Genomic DNA, 26,531 nt, shown 5'->3' with positions numbered 1-26,531 from the left:
TACATTTTGACATTTTACAATAGATGATGTGTTTCACTAGTTTATGTTCATATCAGTTAGCTATTGTCATAAAATATAGTTTGCCTTGAGATAATTGAATTGTAATGTCAGGACAAAGAAAATCTTGCAGATTTGAGCATTGAAAATTCCAGCATTTTGCTTTTTTAAGCATATCGTTGCTCAGCGCATAAAAATTTGTTGTATAATTAACAGTTTTCCTTCAGTAAATCCTGCTGACTGACTGTTCTACTTGGCATTGTCTAAAATTGTTGCTAGAATGTAAAGCAGATATCTTGTTTTATTTAAGGTATAGTATTTTCTACAGATGAATAGCTTTCTCAATTTTTAGTTGGAAAATGTATAACAGGTGAGGCAAGTTATAATTGTGATCCCAAGGATATTTTAAGATAATTTCTTTTTGTCAATATCCACCAGTTTATTCCTGAATTATTTTGGAGGCAAATATGTGCTGCATACATCATGCAAGGATGAGTCGTGATGAGTCTTAATGATGACTATAGCTGTTCAGAACAAAACTGATGCACTGTCTGTAAGACAGCACAAAGTAAAAAAAAACTTGGAACTGTATCATTTTTTTATCCTGATTTTATACTTCAAAAGCCATGATTCACATAAGTAAAATTTAGCTGATGTCTTAATGAAACATGCCCTTTCAGCAACAACAAGCTTTCAGTAGACTGTTGATTTGCTAAAACTCGAAATGTATTTTATTGCTACAATAGTTTTTGTGACTTTATCATCCCTTTTGGAAGTGCTGTTTTGATTCTGAAATGTGGCTCTTTGAACTGTCTAAATAATTTTACCCATTTTGGCTCTTCACTGTTTTCTCTAGATATGATAGTCAAAATAAAAACAAATATTCTTGCTGGTTTACTTGGGGTTTTTCTTTTTGCTTGATGTCTCTCAGCACAATTTTTATGAATCACTTTTATGACTGAACAATGAAATCAGACTTCAGAAATCTGCATTGATCCTTTCTTCACCCATATCCTCAATAGATCCATAAAGAAATCATTATAATTTACAATGACCTTAATCAATTACTGTTATGAAGAATTTTGCACATCTGGAAATTGGCATAGTCCATGTCATCCCATGATTTTAATGTTGTATTTTTAATTCATTCATGCAAATCTATTTGAAGAGATATCCATGCATATTGTTATAAAATTGGAAGTGTTCTCTTTCCTGCTTTACAGCAGTCACTACATTTCAGAAGTACTGCACTGACTTTCATGTGCTTTGATGTGACAAGCACCGTAGAAATGCGAGCATTTTTTTGCCAAGGAGAAGCCTTAAATGAGATTATGTTTTAACAAGGCTGAACTGTGGTAGAAATATCAATAGATGTAGTGTAAAAAAAAAATAAACACAGTTCTCAAGTTATTGAGCATACTTTGTTGAACAAATTATGTTTGGTTCTGCAAAATGGGAATAATCAAAATGATAAACACTATAAAAGTTATTGTCCTTCACAAATTTTGGTGAGAAATTTTTCTATTTCTAAATTACTAACCTAGTTTACATGCATCAGAATTTAGTTGGCAGTATGGTAAAGTTTGATTGTTTTGAGAATTTTTTCTTTGGAAATAAAAAAAGCATTTTAAGAATTGAACCATTGAAAGAAAAACCTTGAAATACCATAAATTTTGTTCTAAGTAAGCAGTCCCTCTGTGTCTCTGCATTGTTATTCAACTCTTTTTTAATAATAAAAAAGAGTTGCAGTTCAGTGGTACTGTGCTGTGCCAAGGGTAATGCATAGATCTGCACCCAAACCCTGACACGGTAAGTTAGTATTTAAACAGTATTGTTGTGAGTAAGTATTTCCCCATTGTGTGATGAAAGGAAAATTGGGAAAACTATTCAAGGGTAAATCCAAGCACTTCTGTTTGGGTAGCAATAGTGGCAGCAGCTTCCGGACAGTCTGTAACCCATTCCCTGCTTCATCGTCTTTACCGAATGTGATACCGGGGAGGAGGTACATGAAAGACCTGGACAGAAAAGAAAATGAAAACTTTTCAATTTAGAAAAGACGGTGCTACAGTGGAAATGGAGAAGCAACTGAATTACCAAGAAGGTACTTTGAAATAGGTAGTGATTGCCTGCTGTGATAGAGACACTACGTTCCTAAAAATTAGTTAGACAATTTAGTTTAAGGTGGTGTTAATATTCTGTTGCATTGTGTTTATACTGGTGATACCAAAACTAATAATGTGTGAAAATAAATCCTGTTGCAATCATTACATACGTTATGTATCTGAGCAGAAAGCTGCGTTACCCTATGGTGTTCAAATTAATGGAATACGCAGAGCCATGGTTATGTTTATGGAAGGTGAGTTTGTTATTTAAAACTTGGAATTTTCCATACGAGCCATCTCATTGTTTTGATTTTTGTCGACAACTTAGACATAATCTGTTGGAGCAAGGCTACATTACACCCTTCATTCAGCAGTGACACATCACCATCATTAAAATGTTTGGTCTGCTTTTGATTTTAAAGTATTGCGATTGTTAAATTGTCACCTTCACTTACAAAAGGAAGTGCTCTAACAAGCAAATTCAATTTTTTTTCCAAACCAGGGAAGGTAATCCTTTGTAGCAGTAGAGCTCCAATTGAAGTGACGTTCTCAGTTGCCAAAGGCAAATCCCCTTAAAAGCACAATGTTTCAATTTTACACACTTTGTGTCAATTTTCTGAACAAGAAAGTAGCCCCCTTGACATGTCAAGTTGAAATTTGGCAAACCAGCTTCCTCTGTTTGATTTGATTACTAAGAACTGCATTCCTTCTGGAAGTTGGTGTCAGTGGTCAGTAAGTTATTTGGTGGAAAACATTTCCTTTCCTTTATTTAACCTTTGACTTTTGAAAGTAAAAGTTAATCAAAGCCTAAGTAGAAGCAGGACTAAGGTGGAAGTCCACAGCTGGCAAATAAAGTTGATGCAGGTCTGTAAATGTAACTTTGAAAGACTGTTTTTTGACTCATTCCAGGTGGAAATGTTAATAGGTTTTACTGTGGTTTTGCTGTCGTTGTAAAATGGGGTGAGAACTAGATCAATTTAAGCCTGTAGATACATGACAATTGATTTGGAAGTTCTTTTTAAAATTATATAAATAAATATTTGTCCAAGTCCTTTCAGTCTCAGCAAAAGAAGAGCTGCTGAATTCATTTATTCATTCGTGGGATTAAAGGATCAGGGAGTTAGCTACCCGCTGCAGAATCTCGCAATGCTGATCTGCTGTTGTAGCTGCAGCAGTGATATAGTTGGGCAGGTTTGTTTTCTAGTCAATGGTAGCCCCCTGGATGTTGACCATGGGAGATTCAATGATGGTTCTGACATTGACTGTCAAGGGATGGTACTAGGTTATAGCCCAACAGGTTTATTTGAAATTACAAACTTTCAGAGAGTAGCCTCTTTGTCAGGTGAAGTCACACCTCACCTGATGAAGGGGCTATGCTGTGAAAGGTTGTGAATTCAAATAAACCTGTTGGATTATAACCTGGTGTCGTGATTTACTACCTTGTCCATCCCAGTCTAATACTGGCACGTCCACATCAAGAGGTGCTAGTTAGATTCTCTCTTGTTGGAGATAGGCATTGACTGGCGTTTCTGAAAAGTGATTGTTACTTGCCATTCATCAGCCCATGCCTTGATTAGTGCCCATTTGTTGCTGCATATGGATACAGACTGTTTCAGTGTCTGAGGAATTGTGAATGGTGCTGAACATTGTGCGATCATCAGTGAACATCCCCACCTCTGACCTTATGTTGGAGGGAAAGCCATTGATGAAGCAACTGAAGATGGCTGATTATCCTGAGGAACTCCTGCAGAGAGATCCTGACATTGAGATGACTAAAATACAAAAACCACAACCATTTTCTTTGGATAATAAAGTGTGAAGCTGGATGAACACAGCAGGCTAAGCAGCATCCCAGGAGCACAAAAGCTGACGTTTCGGGCCTAGACGCTTCCTCTGATGAAGGGTTTTGGTCTGAAACGTCAGCTTTTGTGCTCCTGAGATGCTGCTGGGCCTGCTGTGTTCATCCAGCTTCACACTTTATTACCTTGGATTCTCCAGCATCTGCAGTTCCCATTATCTCTGATACCATTTTCTTTGGAGCCAGGTATTGACTCTGACCAGAATGTTTTCTGCCTGAGTCCCATTGACGCCAGTTTTCAGTGGGCTCCTTGATGCCACACTTCGTCAGATGCTACCTTGATGTCAAGGACAGTCACTGTCATCTCATTTCTGGAGTTAAACTGTTCTGACCATGTTTAGACAAAGGCAATAATGTGGCCAAAACCTAAGTAGGCCTGGCAGAACCCAATCAGTGAACAGATAGTTCTTGGGTAAGTGATGCTCGGTAACGTTGTTGATGACATCTTCCATCATCTGGCTGATGACTGAGAGGAGACTGGTAGCGCAGTGATTGTGTGTTTTGCAGTTGTTCCACTTTTTTTGTAGACAAGACATATCTGAGCAATTTTTCATTTTGCTGAGTAAATGCCGTTCTGAAAATACTGAACTGGCTTAGGAGTTGGCTAGTTGTGGAGTGCAAGTCTTAAGTATAATTGCCAGCGAGTTGTCAAGATCTATATCCTTTCAGTGTCCAGTGCCTTCAGCCATTCCTTGATATTGCATGGAGTGAACCGAATTGTTTGGAGACTGGCACCTAATGATGGGGACCTTTGAAGAAGACTGGCATGGATCATCCACTTGGCTATTCTATCTCTAGTTAATTTCAAATGCTTCCGCTCTGTCTTTTACAGTAATGTGGTCGACTTTCCTATCTTTGAGGATGGAGATATTTGCTGAGCCTCCTCCACCAGTGAGTTGTTTAATTGTGCATCGCCATTCATGACTGGGTATAGCAGGTCAGCAGAGTTTAGATTTGATCTGTGGGATCCCTTAGGCCTGTCAATTGCATGTGGCTTCTGCTTTTTGGAAAGCAAGTAGTGCTGTGTTGTAGTTTCCCAGGTTGACCCGTCATTTTCAGACATGTCTGGTGCTGTTCCTGCCATGCCCTCCTGCATTCTTTGTTGAACCAGGATTGATCCCCTGGCTTGGTGGTAATGGTAGAGTGGAGGGTATTCCGAGCCATGAGGTTACAGATTTTGGTTGAATATAATTTTACTTCCACCACTGGTTTGCACCACCTTATGGATGCTTAGTTTTGAGTTGCAGATCTATGTGAAACATATCCTGTTTAGTGTGGTGGCACTGCACAGAGCATGATGCAAAATGTTGTCGGTGTGAAGGCAGGGCTTGGCATACGCAAAGACTTTGCAGTGGTTTCTCCTATCAATATTGTCAGAAACAAAAAGAAGTGCAACAGGCAGATTTGTGAGTGCAAGGTCAAGTTTATTTTTCGTTTAGGAAAAATGTGCAGTTTCAGAATCCTTGCTACCTGCTACCTTTAAGGATCAGCCAGCTTAATCAGTACTGGTAGATGAGAGTAAACCGGTTGATGTGGTGCATATGGATTTCAGCAAGGCGTTCGATAAGCTTCCCCACAATAGGCTATTGTACAAAATGCGGAGGAATGGAATTGTGGGAGATATAGCAGTTTGGATCAGAAATTGGCTTGCTGAAAGAAGACAGAGGGTGGTAGTTGATGGGAAATGTTCATCCTGGAGACCAGTTACTAGTGGTGTACCGCAAGGGTCGGTGTTGGGTCCACTGCTGTTTGTCATTTTTATAAATGACCTGGATGAGGGCGTAGAAGGATGGGTTAGTAAATTTGCAGACGGCACTAAGGTCGGTGGAGTTGTGGATAGTGACGAAGGATGCTGTAGGTTGCACAGAGACATAGATAAGGTGCAGAGATGGGCTGCGAGGTGGCAAATGGAGTTTAATGCAGACAAGTGTGAGGTGATGCACTTTGGTAGGAGTAACCGGAAGGAAAAGTACAGGGCTAATGGTAAGATTCTTAGCAGTGTAGATGAGCAGAGAGATCTCGGTGTCCATGTACACAGATCCTTGAAAGTTGCCACCCAGGTTGACAGGGCTGTTAAGAAGGCATACAGTGTTTTAGCTTTTATTAATAGAGGGATCGAGTTCCGGAACCAAGAGGTTATGGTGAAGCTGTACAAAACTCTGGTGCGGCCGCACTTGGAGTATTGTGTACAGTTTTGGTCACTGCATTAGAAGAAGGATGTGGAAGCTTTGGAAAGGGTGCAGAGGAGATTTACTAGGATGTTGCCTGGTATGGAGGGAAGGTCTTACTAGGAAAGGCTGAGGGACTTGAGGCTGTTTTCATTAGAGAGAAGAAGGTTGAGAGGTGACTTAATTGAAACATATAAAATAATCAAAGGGTTAGATAGGGTGGATAGGGAGAGCCTTTTTCCTAGGATGGTGACGGCGAGCACGAGGGGGCATAGCTTTAAATTGAGGGGTGAAAGATATAGGACAGATGTCAGAGATAGTTTCTTTACTCAGAGAGTAGTAAGGGAATGGAACGCTTTGCCTGCAACGGTAGTAGATTTGCCAACTTTAGGTACATTTAAGTCGTCATTGGACAAGCATATGGACGTACATGGAATAGTGTAGGTTAGATGGGCTTGAGATCGGTATGACAGGTCGGCACAACAACGAGGGCCAAAGGGCCTGTACTGTGCTGTAATGTTCTAAGTTCTATGTTCTATGGTGCTGCTGAGTCACTCTTCATGTCCTCCACCCAGAATGCATTGCATGCCATGTGCCACTTGCTTCTTCCAAAAGGCGTTCATCATGGAAGAGTAGTGACTCCTGAGGAGAATGGTCGGCGGTAATCAGGAGTTTTCCTAGCTCCTATTTGATTGAGCACCACAAAGCTTCTTGGGGCCCAGCGTCGGTGTTGCAGCAATTGACAAAGCATAGCTCTGAAGGGTAAAGTGATGGTCTGCGTTGCTGCATTCAATGCAGGTGCTTGCAGTCGTTTGACTCCATAGTTTTTGCTTTTATCCAGTGTCTTTTTTTTTTGTCACTTATTTAAATGCTCCTACTTATAAGCACAATTTGCCAAAATAGGCATGACAACATTTGAATTCAATTATTCGTATGCATAGGTTGGGATGATGCAGTTCATGGAGCTTTCTTGAAAGTACATTTCCAAGCATCGATTCATAGAATAGTAGAATCCCTGCAGCATGGAAGAAGGCTGTTTGGCCCACTGAGTCCACACCAACCTTCCAAAGAGCATTCCACTCAGACCCAACCCCTTCCGTAATCCCTGTAACCCTATATTTCCAATGGCTAACCAGCCTAGCCTGCACATTCCTGCACACTAGGAGCAATTTAGCATGCTCACATTTTTGGACCATGGGAGGAAACCAGAGCACCTGGAAGAAACCCATTCAAGAGAATGTGCAAACTCTGCACATGTAGTTACCCGAGAGGAGAATTGAACTCGCGTCTCTGGTGTTCTGAGGCATCAGTGCTAACCACTGAGCCACCGTTATACAACTGCTTAGCTTTCAAAGAAAGAAGGGGCACTCTCCAGCATCTGCAGTTCCCACTATCTCTCAAGGCCACTCTTTGGCTGTTGAAGTCTTTCATTTGGATGCTTGAAATATTAAGTTGGATTTTTTTTGACAGACCTCTTGCTTCTGGGTCATTCTTAGTAGTGTTGAGAGTCCTCTGCATGATGTTACATGTGATTTTCACCTGATATTCAAGACTGTTGAGGGAGGAATACATTTTTATATCTTGGTTGCTTTCATTTGCTGAAGCATGTCTTGTCTGTTGAGTCTAAGGCTATAATGGAACGGCAGAAGAGACGGAAATTTGAGTTGAGCTGGATTCAAGCGCTGAAAATAAAAACAAGAAATGCTGGGAAAACTCAGCTGGTCAGGTAGCAGCAGTGGATAGAGAAATGCAGTTCACGTTTCGTGTCCAAAATACCTCTTCTCCGGAATGGAGGAGAGATAGAATATGCTCTTGAAAATGGAGAAGAGTTGGGTAGAACAAAAGGGGACATGAATCATAGGATAAGTGGCAAGTGAGATGAAATGACAAAACTGTCATTGACCAAAAGGTGAAGGGAGTGGTTGCTGGTTATGTAAAGAAAGCATTGGTACAGCGAAATTGTTAATGGCAGGGCTAACGATTAGCTCTGTTGGAATGCTAAAGCCTGAAAACAAGAAACACACAGTGCTTTGACAAAACAAAGACTCCAAATGGAAGGCAGCGTTCATGGTCTCAAGTTGTTGGATTCAGTGTTGAAGCTGTCAGATATGAAGTTGGAAGATGAGGAGCAATTCCTTAAACTTGCAGTGGGAGTCGGCCGGCTTGTAACAAATATCAGCAGTGTCCGTCTCAGAAGTGGAGACAGTAGTCAAGGAAGGGGATTGTTGGAAATGGACTGTGTGATTAGGGAGAGAGGGTGGAAATTGAAAGCAGAATTAACAAATGTTTCCAATTTTGTATGAGATCTGGAGCCGAAACTAATGTTGCCATTAATGGGCTCCAGTTCTGTTTGTGGGAATAAATGCATATTTGGGAGATACACAATGAATGAACACTGATGTCTTGATTTGCAGTTTTCTTTATTGGGCAGGTACTTAAAAGTACAGTTGGTATTTTTTATCCTCAAAAATCTTTCTGTGGCAGCTTGGAAATAGAATGTGACTTGTTGGTGTTTTTACGTGAGGTATTCCGTTCAGATTTTAGATGCATATTTTGCGAATTGCAAGATATAAAATGCAATACTTTCTTTTGAGAAATAACAGCAAATTCTCTTCAGTTGCATTCACATTTCAAATTTAGAATAATTTTCAAAAGAAGCAATGGTGACATGAAGAAACGTCTCTTCACGCAGCATGTGATGGAGACAGATTCAGTGAAGCTATTCAAAGGGAATTGGGTTGTTCTTTGATATGGGACAATGTTTAGGGCTAGGAGGAGTTGTGGGTGTGGCATGAAGTAAATTACTTCTGTACAAACAGAAGGAGCCAGGTAGCCTCTCCTTCCCATGTTGAGAAAGTTCTGTGGTTTTGTTGATAAGCAGTTAGCTCAGTCAAGGCCATCCAGTTGAACCCAGCCCTATCTCATATATGTGAACAAAGCTCCTAAAGCACTGACCATAATTTAGTCCATCAATTTCTTTTTTCAGACACTTCTGTTACATGCTGAATTTACTAACTGAGCAATTAGGCTCATCCTTGTATTTGCCTTTCTTTTTAAGACTTGAGAAACAAAGTTCAAGTACCATGACCCAAGTACAGGAAATAGATATTGAAACGGGTGATGGAAGACCAAAAATAAATGAACAAGCAGTGATTAAAGTGTATAAAAATTATTTTGTCAGAATGAAATACTGTGTGAGCTGTGTAACAAGATGTAATACATCAATGTACACAAAACCCAACATTATTGCCCTTCAATGGTTATATTCATAAAATACATTTCTGATCAAATTACTGCTTGGAATCTTTAAATGGACTACAAGACCTTATTTTACATAAATGTCAAGGACTGAATTTCTCTCACTGTTGAGTTCTGCAAACATTAGGTAATTCCTTTTTGTATTGTTCTCACAAACAATAATTGATCATTGAGGTGTCCATTTGATGTTTTTAAAACAAAATCTACTATGCATTGATTGAGGAATATGTAAGTGAATCATCAACATTTTGGAACAATTTTTATTTGCAGGCCAAGAGCAATTTTCTTTGTTGCTATTTAATGGTATACAAAGAAATTGTAACATCTCAATGCTTTATTGGAGAAAGGGAATTTCTAAATAGAAAAATGATTTTTCTGTCTAAGAATCTGTGTGTTCTTTAGCACAGTGTTGGAAAATTTGGAGTAGTAGTTTTTGTATTTAATAACGGTGTTACAGAAAAAAGGAAAAGGAAGAAATGAATACTAGAAACAAATGCTTGAATTTGCTGGTTTAAGCATACTTACAAGCAAGGCACCACAGTTTCATTTACTTCTCTTGTGCATCAAATTAAACTGGTTCCAAATATTTCCATTTTAAGACCTGATGTGACAGACAGTACCTTGCTTTTATTTTCTGATTTTTATGGACGATTGGTGGGCTAACTGAATAATGAAGGCCTTTAAAGATGAAATGGATTGGGAACAAAGAAGATACATTCCTACAAGGGCTAAAGGTAGGGAGAATAAATCCAAACCTCCCTAGACAAGGAAAAAGAGACGGTAACTAAGCAGAAAAAACGTGCATCTGACATGTGTAGATGGGTAATATATTTGAGTATCAGGGTCATTATAGAAGTGGGGCTTAAAAAACAAGGAAGAGAACCAAAAGAAAGCATGTGACAAGTTTGTCATCCCATGTAAATGGTATCCAAACATCATCTGTAGGCATATAAACAGTAAAATGAGTAGTGGACACGTTGAGTGACCTGAAATGAATTGATATGTGGCGAAAGGGCCCATGGTTTGAAGTGTGAAATGAATACTTTGTGCCCCTCTTTACCAAGGAGAAAGGTGCGGCCAAGTCACAGTGAAACGGGGGTAAGTGAGATGCAGAAGGGACTGAAAATGAATAGAGAGGAGATATTGGATAGGCTGGATGAACTGGTTGTTAAGTCACCTGTGTCAGATGTGATGCATCCAATGCACTGAGGGATGTAAAGAAGGAACTTGTGGAGGCAGTGGTCATTGTTTTCCAGTTTCCCTGAAATATGGATGTTGTGTCAACCTTGGAGGATTGTTATTTCCTGATTCGAGAAAGAGTGCAATGATTAGCCCAGCAACCACAGACCGGCAGGTTGAGCCTCACCAGCGGGAAAACTTTTAAGAAAGATCATTTTGGGCAAAGCTTAACAGTCACTTGGAGAAATGAGGATTAGTTAAGGGAGACCAGCATTTATTTATGAATGACCGATCTTGTTTTATAGCTCGGTTGAGTAACTGCAATGAGGTAATAAGGATCGATGAGGGTGAAGTGACTGATATGCTTTACGTGGACCTCTCAAAACTATGACGTGAAGCATTACAAAATAAAACTTTTCAGCAGAGTTAAAACCATTGTTGTACGAGAGTCAGTGGCAGCATTGGCATGGAATTGGCAGAATGACAAGTTTGGTGAGCAGTTGTTTATATTAGAGCAAAGAATATGGAAGGGTTCCCCAGGAATTAGGTACTTTCTCTATTATGACCCCAGTTTTTCTTGCTATATTAATGGCCAAAGACTTGGATGAATGGGACACAATTTCAAATGTTCTGAAAGATACAAAACTTGAAAATATTGTGAAATGTGAGGAGCATAATTTTTCCTTTTTGATTAGAAAGATGAGGAAAGCCAACATAAAAAAGCATAATTTTATAGGAGTTTCAGGAACTCAGGGACCTGTGGGAAAAAGTGTCAAATCCATTAAAGTTTGCAGGACAGATTGGTTAAAAAGGCATATGGAAGGAAACTTGTGCTTCATAAATCCAGATCTGGGGTAAGAAAACAAGGAAGTACTGATAAACCTGTTTCAAATGTTGGTTCATCCCCATTTGATGTTCTGGTCATTTCAAGAATGAAGTGACAGCAAAGTGGATCAGTGTGCTTGTAAAGGAGGATTAAGGTTGCAGCTGAAATAACAGGTTTTTCTTGGTATTTTGCTGGTGGACAATGAAAAATTGGTTGTCAGTGTTTAACTAATTCGACAGCAGCCATTACAGAACTGCAGTTCAGATCAGTTGAATTAGATGTGGTCTTGCCATGTTTGGGATCTTGGGTTTTATAAACAGTGTCGTGTGCAGAAGTAAGGAGCCATTGCATAACTTTGGTGTTACATTTGGCCCCCAAGGTGAGCTGTCAGCCTCATATCTTCACCATCACTAAAGCTATCCATTTCATTCCTGTTGGCGTTGTGTCCCTGCTTCAGCTCATCTGCTGCTAAAACCCTCATCCATGCCTTTTTTTTTAATCTACGTCCTTGACCATTACATGCCTGTCCCCTTGAGGTCATCCAGGGCTTTGGGGAAATAGCAGAGGAATGCGGCAAATGAGGTGGTTCTTCCAAGGATCCAGCAAAGCCCCAGTGGATGTGAGTAGCCTGCTTCATTTCTGAACGATTCTTTATCTCAAGAAGCTCAGAAGAAAAGATTCATGTGAGATCTGTATCAAATGTTGGTTCAGCCAAAGATTTCAATTTTCAAACAATGATGATGCATGGATCATATTGAAAAAGGGTCAGAACAGAATATTGATTAGAGCGTCATTCACCAAATGTTTGAGCATCTAAGAAAGAATTAATGTTCGGAGAGGCGAGTGAAGTGAGTAGGAGATATAAACATAAATTCTCTTTTCTGTTGGAAGGACAATTTGGATAAATTGTTTAAAAAGGTGATGAATCACCTGGTTTGTAACCAAGGTCAAGGATCTCATTTACAATGTCACAACTTTAATAATGGAGGCAGACATATGGTTGCAGCAAGTTTAATCTTTCTTTAAGTTTTCCAGTGATTCTTTGAAGATTTACAGGGCCTCTAATAAATTTGTCTTCGACATTCTGTTTGACCAACTTGGTTAAAGCTAAAATGTGCATTGATGAAATACTTAGAATTCCTGCACCATATTCAGAAACGTTGTATTTCTTGAAATTGCAATAGAATAACCAAGATTCAAGTAGAAAAGTTACCTCAACAGAAAGAATAGTAGATAGAATTCTGGTGTTAACCATTTTGTGCTGGTATTTGAGCAGTGACATCTCAGAATGAACTTGAAATTCTTTGATTCTTGAAAGTGTGACATCAAAGATATTCTGCAGTGTTCTGCTAGCATTACTTTTAGAATACACTAACATTTTGAGCGAGAGATGATATTTGAGACTGTTGCAAGAACATTAGTCAAATTTTAGTTGAGGTGGTGTTAATGCTTGACTTATTGATTTTGTTGATGGAAAGCATCACCACTGTAATTTTTTTTTGATGGAAAGATGTGTCAAATTGTTTGGCTTGCATTTATTTCATCTGGACTTTTTTTAAGGAAGTAAGCAGTTATACTACTAACGATTGCAAATGTATCTCAGTCTGTTTATGCATAGATATCCATAAATGTGCAAGCCTAATGTGTACAGAACTGCAATTGAACTTTACAACCATATTGCAAAAACTGTGAAATTAATATAAAGTGGTATTTTTTTGACATTAAAAAAGTTTATCTTCGGGAATACGGTGTTATTTTAACCCAATGTGCTGTGAGAACATCTGCAACTGTAGTGGAAACAAGATGCACAGTCAACAGACATTCTGCTGCCTTCTTAGATGAGATGTTATTACAACATGATGGCTGCACTGATAACTGAACAGCATTAGTATTTGTAATCTTATTCAAAGTTTAGTACTCGTTACATGAATGGAAAGTTTGAGATTCTTCTCGAGAAACATGAAGGAGAATTAAAATTAGTCTTGATAGAACCTGGAGTTGGAACTTAAATTTAATATCTCCATTATGTTAAAGTTGTCAAAAGAATACGTTCACATTGAAAACGCCCTCCCGAAAAGGCACGCCATTTTAATTTATTTTTGAAAGTAATGGTACATAAACTTGACAGTTTCATCTAATTTAAAATATTTTACAACCGCTAGGTCTTGTTTTTACAGTAGGAGAGAATAACGGAGTAAATATAGTGGTAGATAAAATTTGACAGCTTAACATGACATTGAAATGCAAGTCCTTGTTTATATGGATATCCTTGAAGGAGGGAGAAAATGAAAGATTATAAGTCTTGAGGCATAAATCAAACTGGTTAAGCTCGTGTCCAAAGAGGAATCTGAAGGAGAAGAAAAGATGTATTTGAAACTCGAAGTATGCAGTAATTGAATATAGTGACTGACTAAATAACGTTAATGGCCTCGGGTTTATTAAGCAGATGAAAATGCAATTTACATCCTAAGGTAATTTCAGTTATTGTAAAGTGTTAACTTGTGTAAAGCAAAATAAGATATATAATATTTACCTTTGTATGTGTATTAAATTAAGATTGAAATAATACTTTTAAGTACAGCTAAGTTCACCATGAAAATTTGCCCATTGCATAAATTATACTAGATTAGATTTCCAGAATGAAAAGGTTATCCCACGAGAAATGGTTGAGTAATTTTGACCTTTGCTCATTAGAGCTTAGAAAAAGTTTGTCATGAACTTATTAAAACAAAGGATTCTAAGGACAGGCTAGATGTTAGAAAGATGATTTTTCTCATTGGGGAGCTAGAGAATACAGTTTTAAGATATGAAGTCTTCCCTTTAGAACAGAGGTGAGGTCAAGAAAGCGATAAAGGCAGCGCTAAGTTGTATATATGTAAATGTGCTAAGTATAGTTGACAAAATTGGCCAACTGGAAGTACAAATTGCTGTAGGGGGATATGACATCTGATCATCAGTAGAAATATGGCTTAAAGCAGAACACGATAGGATACTTAACATCCTGCGTTAAAAGGTTTTTAGTAGAAACAGGATGGTAAAAGTAGAGGTGGTGGAGCAGTATTGGTTCTAGATATTATTGTAACCCCAAACGAGATGCAGTTCCTGAATTAGAATCTATATGGTTGGAGGCGAAAGACGGGAAGGAAGCATTGACCATGCTGAGTCTTTATTATAGCCCTGCAATCAGTGGTGAGGAAGTAGAAGAGGGATTTTGTCAGCAGATGATAGAAATCTGCAGGATAAGTAATGTTGTGACAGTTGGTGACTTCCATTACCATTGAACTGAATAGAAAAAAAGTAGCGTGTGTGACAGGATAGAAATTCCTTTAGTGTGTGCAGGAGAACTTTCTGGAACAAAAGAATTCCAATGCTACCAGAAAAGAAGTTATGTTGGATCTGGTCCACTTCTTTGATGAGGTGACACGAGTAGAGGATGAGGGTAGTGCTGTGGATGTTATGTATTTTACCTTTCAAAAAGCATTCGATATGATTTTACATGGCAGGTTAGTTAATAAACTAGAAATGTTTCGGATTACTGCATGGTCAGCAGCATGGATTAGAAGCTGGATAAAAAATAGAAACAGATGATCGACATTTCTCAGTCTGGAGACGAATTGAGGATGGTGAGAGACGAACTGAAGGAATCGGTGTTGGGACCCTTGCATTTTTTTTGATTTATGTAAATGATTCGTGGGAGATGGGTGGTTTGTGGGCAAAATCTCCAAACTTGTGAGTGATAGTAAGCTAGGGAAAATAGCGAACTGTGAGACTGATTCTCAGCAACTTCACAGGGAAATTGACCAGATGCCCAAATGAGCAGACACCTGGCAGGTAAATTTCAATGCAAAGATATGTAAGGTTGTGCATTTTAGTCGAAGAAATATGGAGAGACAATACAGACTCAATCATGTAACTTTGAGGGGAGTATCAGAGCAGAGAGCTATAACTTTCCAAAGATGGCTAGGCAAGTTGAAACTGTTGTTTCGAGGACTCAAATGATTCTTGGGTTTATAAATAGCAGCGCAGAGTATAAAAGCAAGGAAGTGATGCTGCACTTCTGTAAATTATTGGCCAGACCACATTATAATTATTGTGTTTAGTTCTAGGAACCTTCATTAAGGAAAGATGTTAAAACCCTGGAGAGAGGCAAAGGAGATTTACCGGCATGATACAAGGAATGAGGGATTTTAAATGCAATGAAAGATTAGGGTATTTGGGATTAATCTCCTTGGAGCAGAGAAAATTAAGAGGTGATTTTATTGAGGTGTTCAAAATCCTGAACAATGTTGCCAGGGTAAAGAGGCCACTCTGTTTTCAGTAGTTGATTCCTCAGTAACTCGGAGTCAAAATTTCGAGATTTTCAGCAAAAGAGCTAGGAGTGAGATGAGGAGAAACTTCATTGCTCAGGAAGTTGTTCGGATTTCAAATGTGTTGCCTGTGATTGGTGGAAGCGGAATCAATCGGAAGTTTGCAAAGAGAACTAGATGTGCGGTTGAAAGTGCTGAATTTAGAGCGTTACAGAGATAGTGCTGGAAAATGGGACTAGCTCTTTTGGGAGCTGGTATGGACATGATGAATGGAATGACCTTCATCTGAACTGTAAAATTCTATAATTTCCTTCCTTTGCCGTTAATTTCTGGAACTGTCTTCCTCAGCTAGCATTGGAGGCAAGGTCATTGAATATATTGAAGGCTGAATTGTACAAATTTGTGATTGACATGGAAGAAGAGAGTTAATGGGGCAAGCAAGAAAGCACTGATCAGTCCACAGTCAGATCAGCTATGATCTTATACAAGCCAGGAGCATGCTTGATGAGCTGGATATTCTTATTTTGTTCCTGTTTTTTCTGATCTGTGAAATGCATCAGCCATAACTGAGAAGCCTTTCTTGCTAAAGGGGACGTCAAGTTGAGGTTGTACAGGACATTGGTGAGGCCAGTTTTGGAGTATTGTGTACTGTTCTGGCTCCTCTGCTATAGGAAAGATATTATTAAATTGGAGAGGGTTCAGAAAAAAATTACAAGATGTTTCAGGGACTGAATGATTTGAGTTATAAGGAGAAGCTGGATCGGCTGGGATTTTTTTTTTTGTCCCTGGAGCTTAGGAGGCTCAGAGGTGACCTTTTATAGATGTTTATCAAATCATGAGGGGCACAGATAACGTGAACAGCAAAGGTCTTTTCCCTAGGGTAAGGGAGTTCAAAATTAAAAGGTATATTTTTAAGGTGAGAGGAGAAAGATTTAAAAGGGTCCTCAAGGGCAACATTTTCAGAGGGTGGCTTGAATGTGGAATAAACTGCCAGAGGAAGCAGTAGATGCAGGTACAGTTATAACATTTCAAAGTCATTTGGACAGGTACATGAATAGAAAAGGTTTAGAGTGATATGGGCCAGATGCAGGCAAGTGGGACTATTTTAGTTTGGGAGACTTGGTCGGAATGGACGAGCTGGACCAAAGGGCCTGTTTCTGTGCTGAATGACTATTATTTTTTGAATCTGTATAGGTTGAGTAAAATATAAATGAATGAAATAGTTTTATGGATATAAAATGTTATGGCTGTAACAAATTGGCCGCAATATATAAAATATCATTTATCAGTGGTTGCCAGTCACCTCCGAGGGACATTTGTGTTCAACGTTCTTGAATATTTTTTGCACTATAATTAATGCGTATGAATAAAATATTTCTATGCTCAATGTTACTGTTAAAGTTTTCAGGCACGTTGAAGCACAGACTGAAGTTTATCCGTGTCTCAGAGGGATGTACATTAACAAGTCTACGGGCAAACATACATCTTAGCAACAGAAAGAGACCATTCAGCCCCTCGAGCCTGTGCCACCATTTAATAAGATCAATTTTAACCTCAAGTTCACCGCCCCACCTGCCCCTGCTAATCTTTTACCCCCTTGCTTGCCAAAGCAACCACCTACTTCTGCCTTAAAAACATCTGCATGTTTTGCATGTGCTGTAATTGGAGGAAGACAGTTGCAAAGTTTTAAGGGCCTTTCGAGATCCAAAGAATTCTCCTCATTCCTGTCTTGAATAGGACTCTCCTTTTTGTTTTAAACACTCACCACATCCCCGACCCCACCTCAGTTCCGGGATCTCTCAGAAGAGGAGATGTACCGTTGATCCCATCAAAGCCTCTCCAGATCTTGTCTGTTTAACTCAATTGTCTGTTTGTTCTCTAAACTACAACCTAGACCATCCAACCTTTACACATAAGATAACCCTGCCATTCCAGGCATTAATCTAGTACGGTTGCTCTAAATCAAGTCCATTGCATTTCCTTTCTTCCTTCAATAAGGAGTCCAGTACTATACACAGGACTCAACATATACTGTCACCAGTGCCCCCTCTGAATGTAGCTTAAATCCCATACCTTTGAATTATGTTCCTCTTACAATAGACAATAACATTTTATTTGGTTTCTGAATTACTTGCTGTACCTGTGTACTAACATTTTGTAATTCTGACGGTAGCACATGCATTTTCCTCTGCATCTCTGGACTCTGCAAACTCTCACATTTAAATAGTATACTTTTTAAAATTCTTCCTGCCAAATTGGGCATTTTTACGTTTTTCCATTTTGTATTCCGTTTGCTAGATTTTCGCATACTCGCCTAACCTATTTGTATCCCTTTACCTAACTTTATCTACCTCTGTGATGTATCAGCTTCTACTTTTTTGGGGTACTGAAGAGGAATCATATCGGACTGAAAGCATTGACACTGATCTTTTCTGCACAGATCTGCCAGTCCTTCTGAGACTCTCCAGAAATTTCTGTTTTAATTTAAGTTGAACCTTATTGGTTGACCATTTCGTGCAGACTTCAGATTCTTTAATCGTCTCTGTTTAAGTAATGCTGAAGTAGTACAAATTTGTGGGTATCTTGTTGCCGAACCTAGAGGTGCTATTTTTAATAATTGCATTAGATGTTTGAAAAGCTGTTAACGGAACTGTGGTCCTTCAGCTTTATTTCCTTGTAGGGAGAGCCAAGGACTCTTGTATAAACCTATTGACTATTGCAACAACTGGTGAAATTAGAAATGTCATAGCAATCTGAAGCTTTCCTTTTCATTCCCCCCTTCAAACTTCAATCAGAATTAGTTAACAGTGGATAAATGCTGGTTGGATATAGTGATGCTAGATCTTTACCAGATGGGGGAAAGCGTGTCTGGAGACTTCTTGGACATTGGTAAAACAAAATCATCATCACTAACATCATAGTTCCCCTTTTTAGTGTTATAGCAGCATTGGATGAACTGATAATCAGCCAGAAATTGTTCCGCCCTCTACTTGAACATCTGGTGAATCAAAAGTATTGCCCGCTCGCTGTTTTCTATCATTATGTGGCAATTCAGATTCCACACTGTTCAACAATTCAATAAGAAAACCAATATCTGATTGTCAATTACCAGTCATCAAAAATATCATCTTGGAGCTACTTAGAAGCAAAGTGCCCAACACTTGTACAGAAGCAACTGTCAGAAAATGGTATCGTTTGGCAGCTCACCCTGCATCGTTTCTGAATGGATTTGATGAGGCTACAAGGTACATACCAAAATCTGTGAACAGCATATTCTTAATACAATTAAACATGACCCTGATACACATTTGTTGAAGTTGCTTTGCATTGTTCTAATTTAACTAGCTAATCATAAAGAGAACTTCTCATGCAATGGTTGTACTTCCCATCCCTGTGTCATTCCTTCAGACTCCATCCCCCATGAAATCAGTCTGGTGGGTGGGGCATCCACTGTTCATTTAGCTGTTGCTCCTTGTTGACGGCCAACACAGTTGAGATAGTTTGATGCATTGCTTCACTTCTCAACCTTTCTCAAGCTGCCTACTGCTCCTGCTATCTGGTTACTTATCCAACATCCCATTTTGAATGAACAATGACGTGCTGTAGCTAGCTGGTTAGAAGGTCAGAGCTGTAGTCTCAGCATTTGGAATGCTCCTCATTTCTGATGTACAGGACAATTGCTTATGCCTTTTTATATGGCGCAAATAGAACCAGATAAAAGATATGGTCAAAATATTAAAGGCATGTTTACATGGGAAATTACTTGCCATCAAGCCCATTAATGCATCTGTAATATATTTGAAAGGTAATTGATTTTAAAGGAGGAGAGATGGCTTGGATATTAGGAAGGGGATTGAATCTGGAAATTGAGGAGCGTGCTCAGGAGGCTGGAGTCAGCAGGGCATAAATTTAGCTGCATGGATTTTGTTTCTAGATTTTGAACAGTCACAATTAGCCCAAGATAATTGAGGTAAGGTGTTAATGTTGTAACTCCCCATGTTGTTTGTGTGTGTGTGTATATATGTGAGGGGGTGTGTTTTGTTTGGGCAGTATGTAGCCATTCTGGGGATTTACATTGAGAGGTTTTATTGATCTGGCTGCAGAATCCAGTGGAATCTGAAGAAGTGCTGGTGAGGTGAGCCTCCACTGTGTGGAAGCTCAGTGAAACGGGAAGATGAAGCAGTTCAGGAGGTTCTTGATAAGGCAGTGGCAGGTCCTTCAGTGAGCGCTGCAGATTTATTCAAGCGAATTTTGAGCCTCGGATGGTAGCGCTGAAGTAAGAAGGCAGAGTAGTAGAGAAATATTGAATTCTGCTTTAGTGCGAAAAGTGGCTGAAAAGAGGAATTTGAAAGGTAAGGATGGCTGAATGAGGAAGAGGCGGAGAAAAGACTGCAAGAAAACACATGGCAATATTAATCTGAGAGTTGTGCCTGTAGCAGTAACTGAAAAAAGATACTCCGGCTGCATGGACATGGCAGAGATTAGACTTGTCATGGGTTTGGAACACAGTCAGGAATTTAACAAAATGCAATAGTCTAAAGTTTAAGTTGAAGCTCCTAATTAGTCATACGTAGTGGCCTTGTTGGCAGCTTGGAGTTATGTGGAGTGCAGACCTGTGCCTATGTTTGGAGTCACTCATGGAAAGTGGGTGAATTCGGGAGCTGTCAAGGGCCAAATATTCAGTGAGATGCTTTCAACAAATCATTGCAGGATGAAGCTTGATACCATAATTGTTCTATTCATTAACTGTGGTAGAAAAGTTTGGAAAGTGCAGCATGCAGATTTGTAATTTAATACCAAAGAAACTACGCAGACCAACTTACAGGAATGTAAATACGCTTCCTAAACATGCAGAAGAATTGATTTTTATCAGTTGTTAAGCAGTTTTATTTGGGAAGTGACAAAATTCCATTTTAGTTAGCATTTGTGATGTTTTACATTTACCATTATTATTCATCATTATTATTACCTAAAATTTTAATTAACTTTGATGTCAAAATGTTAGTAGCTTGTTCGCGGTAGATTTGTGTTTGTATTTAGTGGCTCAGACTTCTTTAAAAAATTCTTAAATACCAGAACAAATGTTGCTTTGAAGTGGTGAAAATGTTTTTCATGGTCATGTCATCTTCATATAACATAATATACTGGGAACTGAGAAAGACATACAAGAGAAATGATCGTGTGTGTGTTTTTTTAAAATAAAAGGTACCCTGCCATATTTGAACAAAGCTTATTTTTGTGTATACATAAGTTTTCATTCCAGTTTATTTGATGCTATTTGTATGAACATCCTCCTCTATTATCCAGATGAGAAAGAAGGGTAATTATATTTTGCAATACATGTGACATAATCAATGCCTGTTTCTTTTTCAGTTATTTGCCTTGGTTTGAAGTTTACTACAAGCTACTGAATACATTGGCAGATCTTTTAGTTAAGGAGCAGGTAAAGCTTTATCTTGTAATATGCCTTTTATCAGGTTTGACCCAACATTTTAAAATAAACAGTAATCAAGTGATTGTTAATTTTCAGATGATAACTGGACATTAATGTGATTGATATCAAGCAGTGAAGGTGTAAAATTTCCAACCATGAATTTCAAGAAAGTCATGTTGGGAGACCATAGCCGAGTAAGGGTTTAGTCAGCTCAGTTGGCTGGATAGCTAGCTTGTAAGACCAAGTGCCACCAATTCCTTCACTGCCTGAGCCCCCATTTTATCAACCTTGCCCCTCCCTTGAGGCATGGTGATGCTCAGGTCTTACGTGGCACTGGTCACTTCTCTCTCTTGAATGACAGATGTTCCCTATGCCTTCTGGGATCATGTCGACATTACCTTTACTAACTTCATCTTTGGTCAAGAGCAATTAAGTCGCACATGGAAATCTCAGGACAAATATTTAAAATCTCATGCTATAAAAGCTCCGATATAATTATTTTCTTATTTTCAATGATACGTGTTTCCAGTTGTTAATCAATATATTATAGTTTATGTGAAATGATAGTAAATTAGAATCATATAATGCAGGAGAAGCCTTGGGGCGACTAAGTCTGCACCAGCTGTTCTAATTCTACTCCTCCCACTTCCAGCACTCGGCCCGTGGTCATGAATGTTATGACACTTCAAGGGCTGATCCAAGTACTTATTAAAGATCGTAAGGTTTCCCATCTCAACTACCTTCGCAGGCAGTGCGTACCAGATTCCTACCACCTCTTTGGGCGAAAAGATTTTTCATCAAATCCCTTCTAAACCTGCTGTTAAAATTATGCCCCTTGTTACTGATCCCTCGATAACTACTTTCTATCTACTCTGTCCATGCTCCTCAAAATGCTACACGCCTCAGTTAGGTCCCTTCCAGCCTTCTCTGCTCTTATTGTAAAAAAAAAGCCTGAGTTTATTCAGTCTCTGTTCGTAGCTGAAATACCCAAACCCAGGCAACATCCTGGTGAATCTCCTCTGCATCCTCTCCAATGCTATCACATTCTTTCCGATCATTAGGTGTCCAGAACACACTCGGTACTCCAGCTGCGGCCAAACCCAAGCTCTTTACAGCTCCAGTGTGACATCCTTGCTGTTATACTCTGTGCCATGACTGATGAAAGCAAGTGCCCTGGACACTGCCTTAACTCTGTATTAACCTGCCCTGCCACCTTCAGGGATTTGTGGACAAGCATCCCAAGATCCCTCTGCTTCTCTGAGTTTCCTAATGTCCTGCCATTGAGGACTCTCATGTTACTTTTTCCAAAGTGCATCATCTCACATTAATAGGGTTAAATTCCATCTACCACTGATCTGCCCATCTGTCCAATCTGTTTATATCCACGTCCAACTTAAGACATTCTTCCTCACTGACACCCATCCAGCCCAGTTTTTGTATTTTTCTCCTAAACTTACTCATCTACCCCACCCTCTCATCAGCTTGTTTATATGCATATCACGGCAATAAGGGACCCCAGTACTGATTGCTGTGATGTGCCACTGGATATTGGCCTTCAGTCACACAAACAGCCTTCTACCAACACCATCTGTCTTCCACCACTAAATCAATTTGTGATCCAACTTGCCAAGTTATCCTGCACTGCATGTGCTTTTACATTTTTTTTTGTTAGCAGTCTCCCCGATATCAAAACTTGTTTTCTTTAAATTCCAGTTCACTGAACTGCACAAAGTATCGGACGTAAAATATTTTAAGGAATGGAATTGTTGCCTTATTTTTCGTATGACAAAATTTAGAAATGTCAATTAATACGTTTGTATCACTTTAGGTTTTGGTTATTGCTGAGTTAACTCGGAGTGTAACTTGTGAAAAAAAATTGATTGCAGGAATTTGTGTGTATCTGCCAAAACCGAAATTAATCAGAGATCTTACCACTTGAACAACCCTAATTTTAGTCACTGCACCACTGTTGGTTGACTATTCACTTGCCTGTCCCTGTAGTCTCTGGAAGTTCCCCTCTCTATTTCTTCCTTTAAGATACTCCTTGATGTTTGGGTTCCTTCCCTAATGTTGCCTTCTGTGGCTCTGTGTCTGATATTGATTTATAAATCCTCCTATTTATAACACTCCTATGAAGAATGTTGAGACATTTTATTGAGACAACCAATATGTTGTTTCAAATAATTCACAGACTCCCATGTATAATGCATGTTTAGTTTGGAAGATTTTCTCAGAAGAAATGAATGGTTGTAAAACTTTCCTTTGCACATTTGATTTTGGCTTATGAAATGTTTGCTGAGATGTATATTTTAATTAAGAAGGCAAGCTGTGTCAAAATGTGTATTTAAATGATTCACTGGACTTAAAATTGTCACAGCTTTGATTTTTCTTGAATTCGAGAATTTTATTTCTGAAGTCTACTTCTGATAGATAATTTTCCAGTGAAAGTTTTGTTCCTTTCTGTCTTGCAGGAAAATGACTTGAATGATATTTTAGAAACTTTGTATAAACACGATGTACCAGTGCCAAATACTCCTGTCAATCTCAGTCTGGTAGGTTTTTCTAATTTATTTGCTGAGTGGTAATATGGTATTATGCATTCCTACATTGTCTAACAACAGGATAGTATTTTCTGGGCCAGAACTAGAAGAAAATACTGTACCACTCAATAGTCAGCTTTCTAAGTTATGATGTAAAGTTAAGACTCAGCCTTCTGTTTCCTGCTTGAGCCTTTGATTTTGAATTTGGCAGTATGCCACATAATTGAGATGTTTTTATTGTTATGTCAAAGTATTCACACACAGTCCTTTGCATTGTGAACAAGAAAATGTCTAGTGTGGCATAAATGGTCACTCTTTGCAGAACTGAAATGAAACTCAGTTGTTAATCTGTGTAAATCTCCATTCAGAAATGAATGTAAAGTCAGATGATGGCCAAAATATCTGTTGAACTTGTTTTCCACTTGAAACAAATTGGAAAACAGATAAGAACTGGAGATACATGTATGAATGTGATGTTAAATGAAAGCATTAGGTGAAAACAGATGAGAAATGTTGCACTTTGCCAAGAGAAGTTTCTTAACCTCTGAAGAGTAATCAGGTGATAAAACTTTGTTTAACAATTCACTATGCTCTGGCTGAGGGAATTCCTCCTCATCTCAGTTCAAAAGTGTCGTCCCTTCACTCTGAAGCTGTGCCTTTGGGTCCTAGTCTTTCATGATGGAAGCATCTTCTTCAACTCTACTCTCTCCAAGCCTCTCAGTATTCTGTTTGTTTCAATCAGACCCACCCTCACTCCTCTCAACTCCATTGACCACAATGGAGTCTTCAAATGCTCCTCGTATGACAAGCCCTTCATCTCTGGGGTCGTTATTGTAGACTTCCTCTGGACTCCTCCGATGTTGGCACATCCTTCCTTCGATACAGAGCCCAAAACTGCTCACAATATTCTTAATGATTTCTGACCACTGCCTTATACGGTGTCAGCAATACATTTCTGCTATTGTATTCTAGCCCTCTAAAAATGAAAACTAGTGTGTTTGCCCTTCTAACTGCTGACAGAATCTGCATATTAACCTTCAGAGATTCTTGAACAAGGATTCCTAAGTCTCTTTGTACTTCAGATATTCCCCATTTAGAAAATAGCCTTTGCCTCTATTCTTCCTGCCTAAGTGCATAACCTCACACTTTCCCACATTGTATTCCATTTGCCACTTCTTTGCTCACTCTCTTGACCTGTCCAGGTCCTTCTGCAGCTTCTCTGCTTCCTTAACACTACCTGTCCATCCTCCTTTCTTTGTGACTTTTGCAAATGCAATAACAATGCCCTCAGTTCATTCATTCAGATCATACGCTATGGGTTCTTATTTATTTAGCAACTTTCTCTGTAGCACCTTGTTAAAGGCTTTCGGGAAATCCAAATAGATGATGCCCACTGGCTCTCCTTTGTCTAATTTGTTTGTTGCCTTCTCAAAGTATTGTAACAGACTTTTCAGGAATGACCTCCCCTTGATGAAGCCACTCTAACTCAGCTCTATTTTACCATGTACTTCCACGGACTGTGCAAACTAATCCTTAATAATGAACTGTACAATTTTACTAACAACCGAAGTCAGGCTAACTGGACTATAATATACTGAGTCTGTCGGGAGCGGTTTTGGTGAAGGATGGAAATGCAGTTGGAGAGTCATCAACTGCCACCTCAACATCGCTGACAGCACTCTCCTCCAACCCCTTTTCCTTGTTCTCTTAATGAGTGTGTACTTTAAAATACGCTTAGCTTTATATTAAATTTCATCAGCATTCTTTATACTCATAATTACACTCGTCGGACAAAGATTCAAACAGTGCCCAATGTCAACTGCACATTCACCTTCCCTACCACACTTTATCACTTCGAGTTTTGCATCTAATGTAATACGACAGTAGATTTTTTTTCGCACTGCCCTTGCTACCTGTGCTCACTGTTGAAGGATTGCAACAATTTATATGATAAGGACTTGTGGAGATGGCAGTTGCACAGACATAAGTTACAAGTTGTGCGCCACATCACAAATACATGAGCCTGGGCAAATGGTACGCCCTGCTCCCCAAACAGTTGGTGATGCAAGTGCAGAATTATATAAATTGCAGCCATTCATATCATGGACCCCTTTGAAAGTACTAAAAGAATTACTCTGAAAGAAATATAAGAATTCAAAAATAGGAAGAAATTATTAAGTTCACGGAGCTCAACTGTGTAACAATTCGAGCACAAAAGCTCGAAACGGTGACAAGAGTACCAGCTCGTCACTTTGGAAAGAGAACCGATACACATTGTTTTCTAATTCTTAGTTGTTTCCTAGAAAACTTAAAATCAGTCAGTTGCATAAATCTACCATAAAAATTTAAGCACAATTTTTCTTGTCAGTTTCTTGGAGCAATTTAATGCTGGTGTTCCAACATCCCAAAAATGATTATTTGTAAAATTTGGGACAATCACATAACATTATGAGCTCGATTTGCAATAATTAATGCAAGTCTAAGTTTACTCTGGGAACTTAAACTATTCTCCAAGCGTTTGAACCTTTATTTGGAAACCTTTTGCTTTGACTTCTGCTTTTGTTTCTCATTTGGAACGTTCAGGCCTGATGAGAATTTCCATTTCTTGGTCCCATGGACAGGATGCATGAAGTGCTTAATGTGTCAACAATAAATTATTCCATTTCTGACTTTGCTTGATTGCAAACTTTCTTTGTAATTGACACTGCAATGGACTTGTATGTCACTGTACCCATATTATACGTTTAGACCATGTGAAGAAATTGAAGCACTCAGACACGGACATGGTGAGAACGTGCAAACTCCACGCAGGCATCAGCTGAAGTTGAAAGTGAAGTTGGGTCATTTTTGCTGAAAGGCCCC

At 38.9% G+C, this 26,531-nt stretch overlaps 1 protein-coding gene across 2 annotated transcripts in view; it reads left to right on the top strand.

Moving 5' to 3' along the window:
* dennd1b (DENN/MADD domain containing 1B) overlaps window positions 1-26,531 on the top strand; it is a 298,030-nt gene that overhangs the window by 139,919 nt on the left and 131,580 nt on the right. For both annotated transcript variants that reach the window (XM_048538856.2, XM_048538855.2), the window contains exons 6-7: window positions 21,069-21,138; window positions 23,601-23,681. In XM_048538856.2, the coding sequence (XP_048394813.2) occupies window positions 21,069-21,138; window positions 23,601-23,681 (151 nt within the window). The remainder of the gene's footprint in view (window positions 1-21,068; window positions 21,139-23,600; window positions 23,682-26,531) is intronic.

Source organism: Stegostoma tigrinum, chromosome 8 (genome assembly GCF_030684315.1).
Source record: "Stegostoma tigrinum isolate sSteTig4 chromosome 8, sSteTig4.hap1, whole genome shotgun sequence".
NCBI classification, from domain to species: Eukaryota; Metazoa; Chordata; class Chondrichthyes; order Orectolobiformes; family Stegostomatidae; genus Stegostoma; species Stegostoma tigrinum.
Note: the sequence above shows the minus strand (reverse complement) of the source record. Positions and strands in the feature narration are given on the sequence as shown.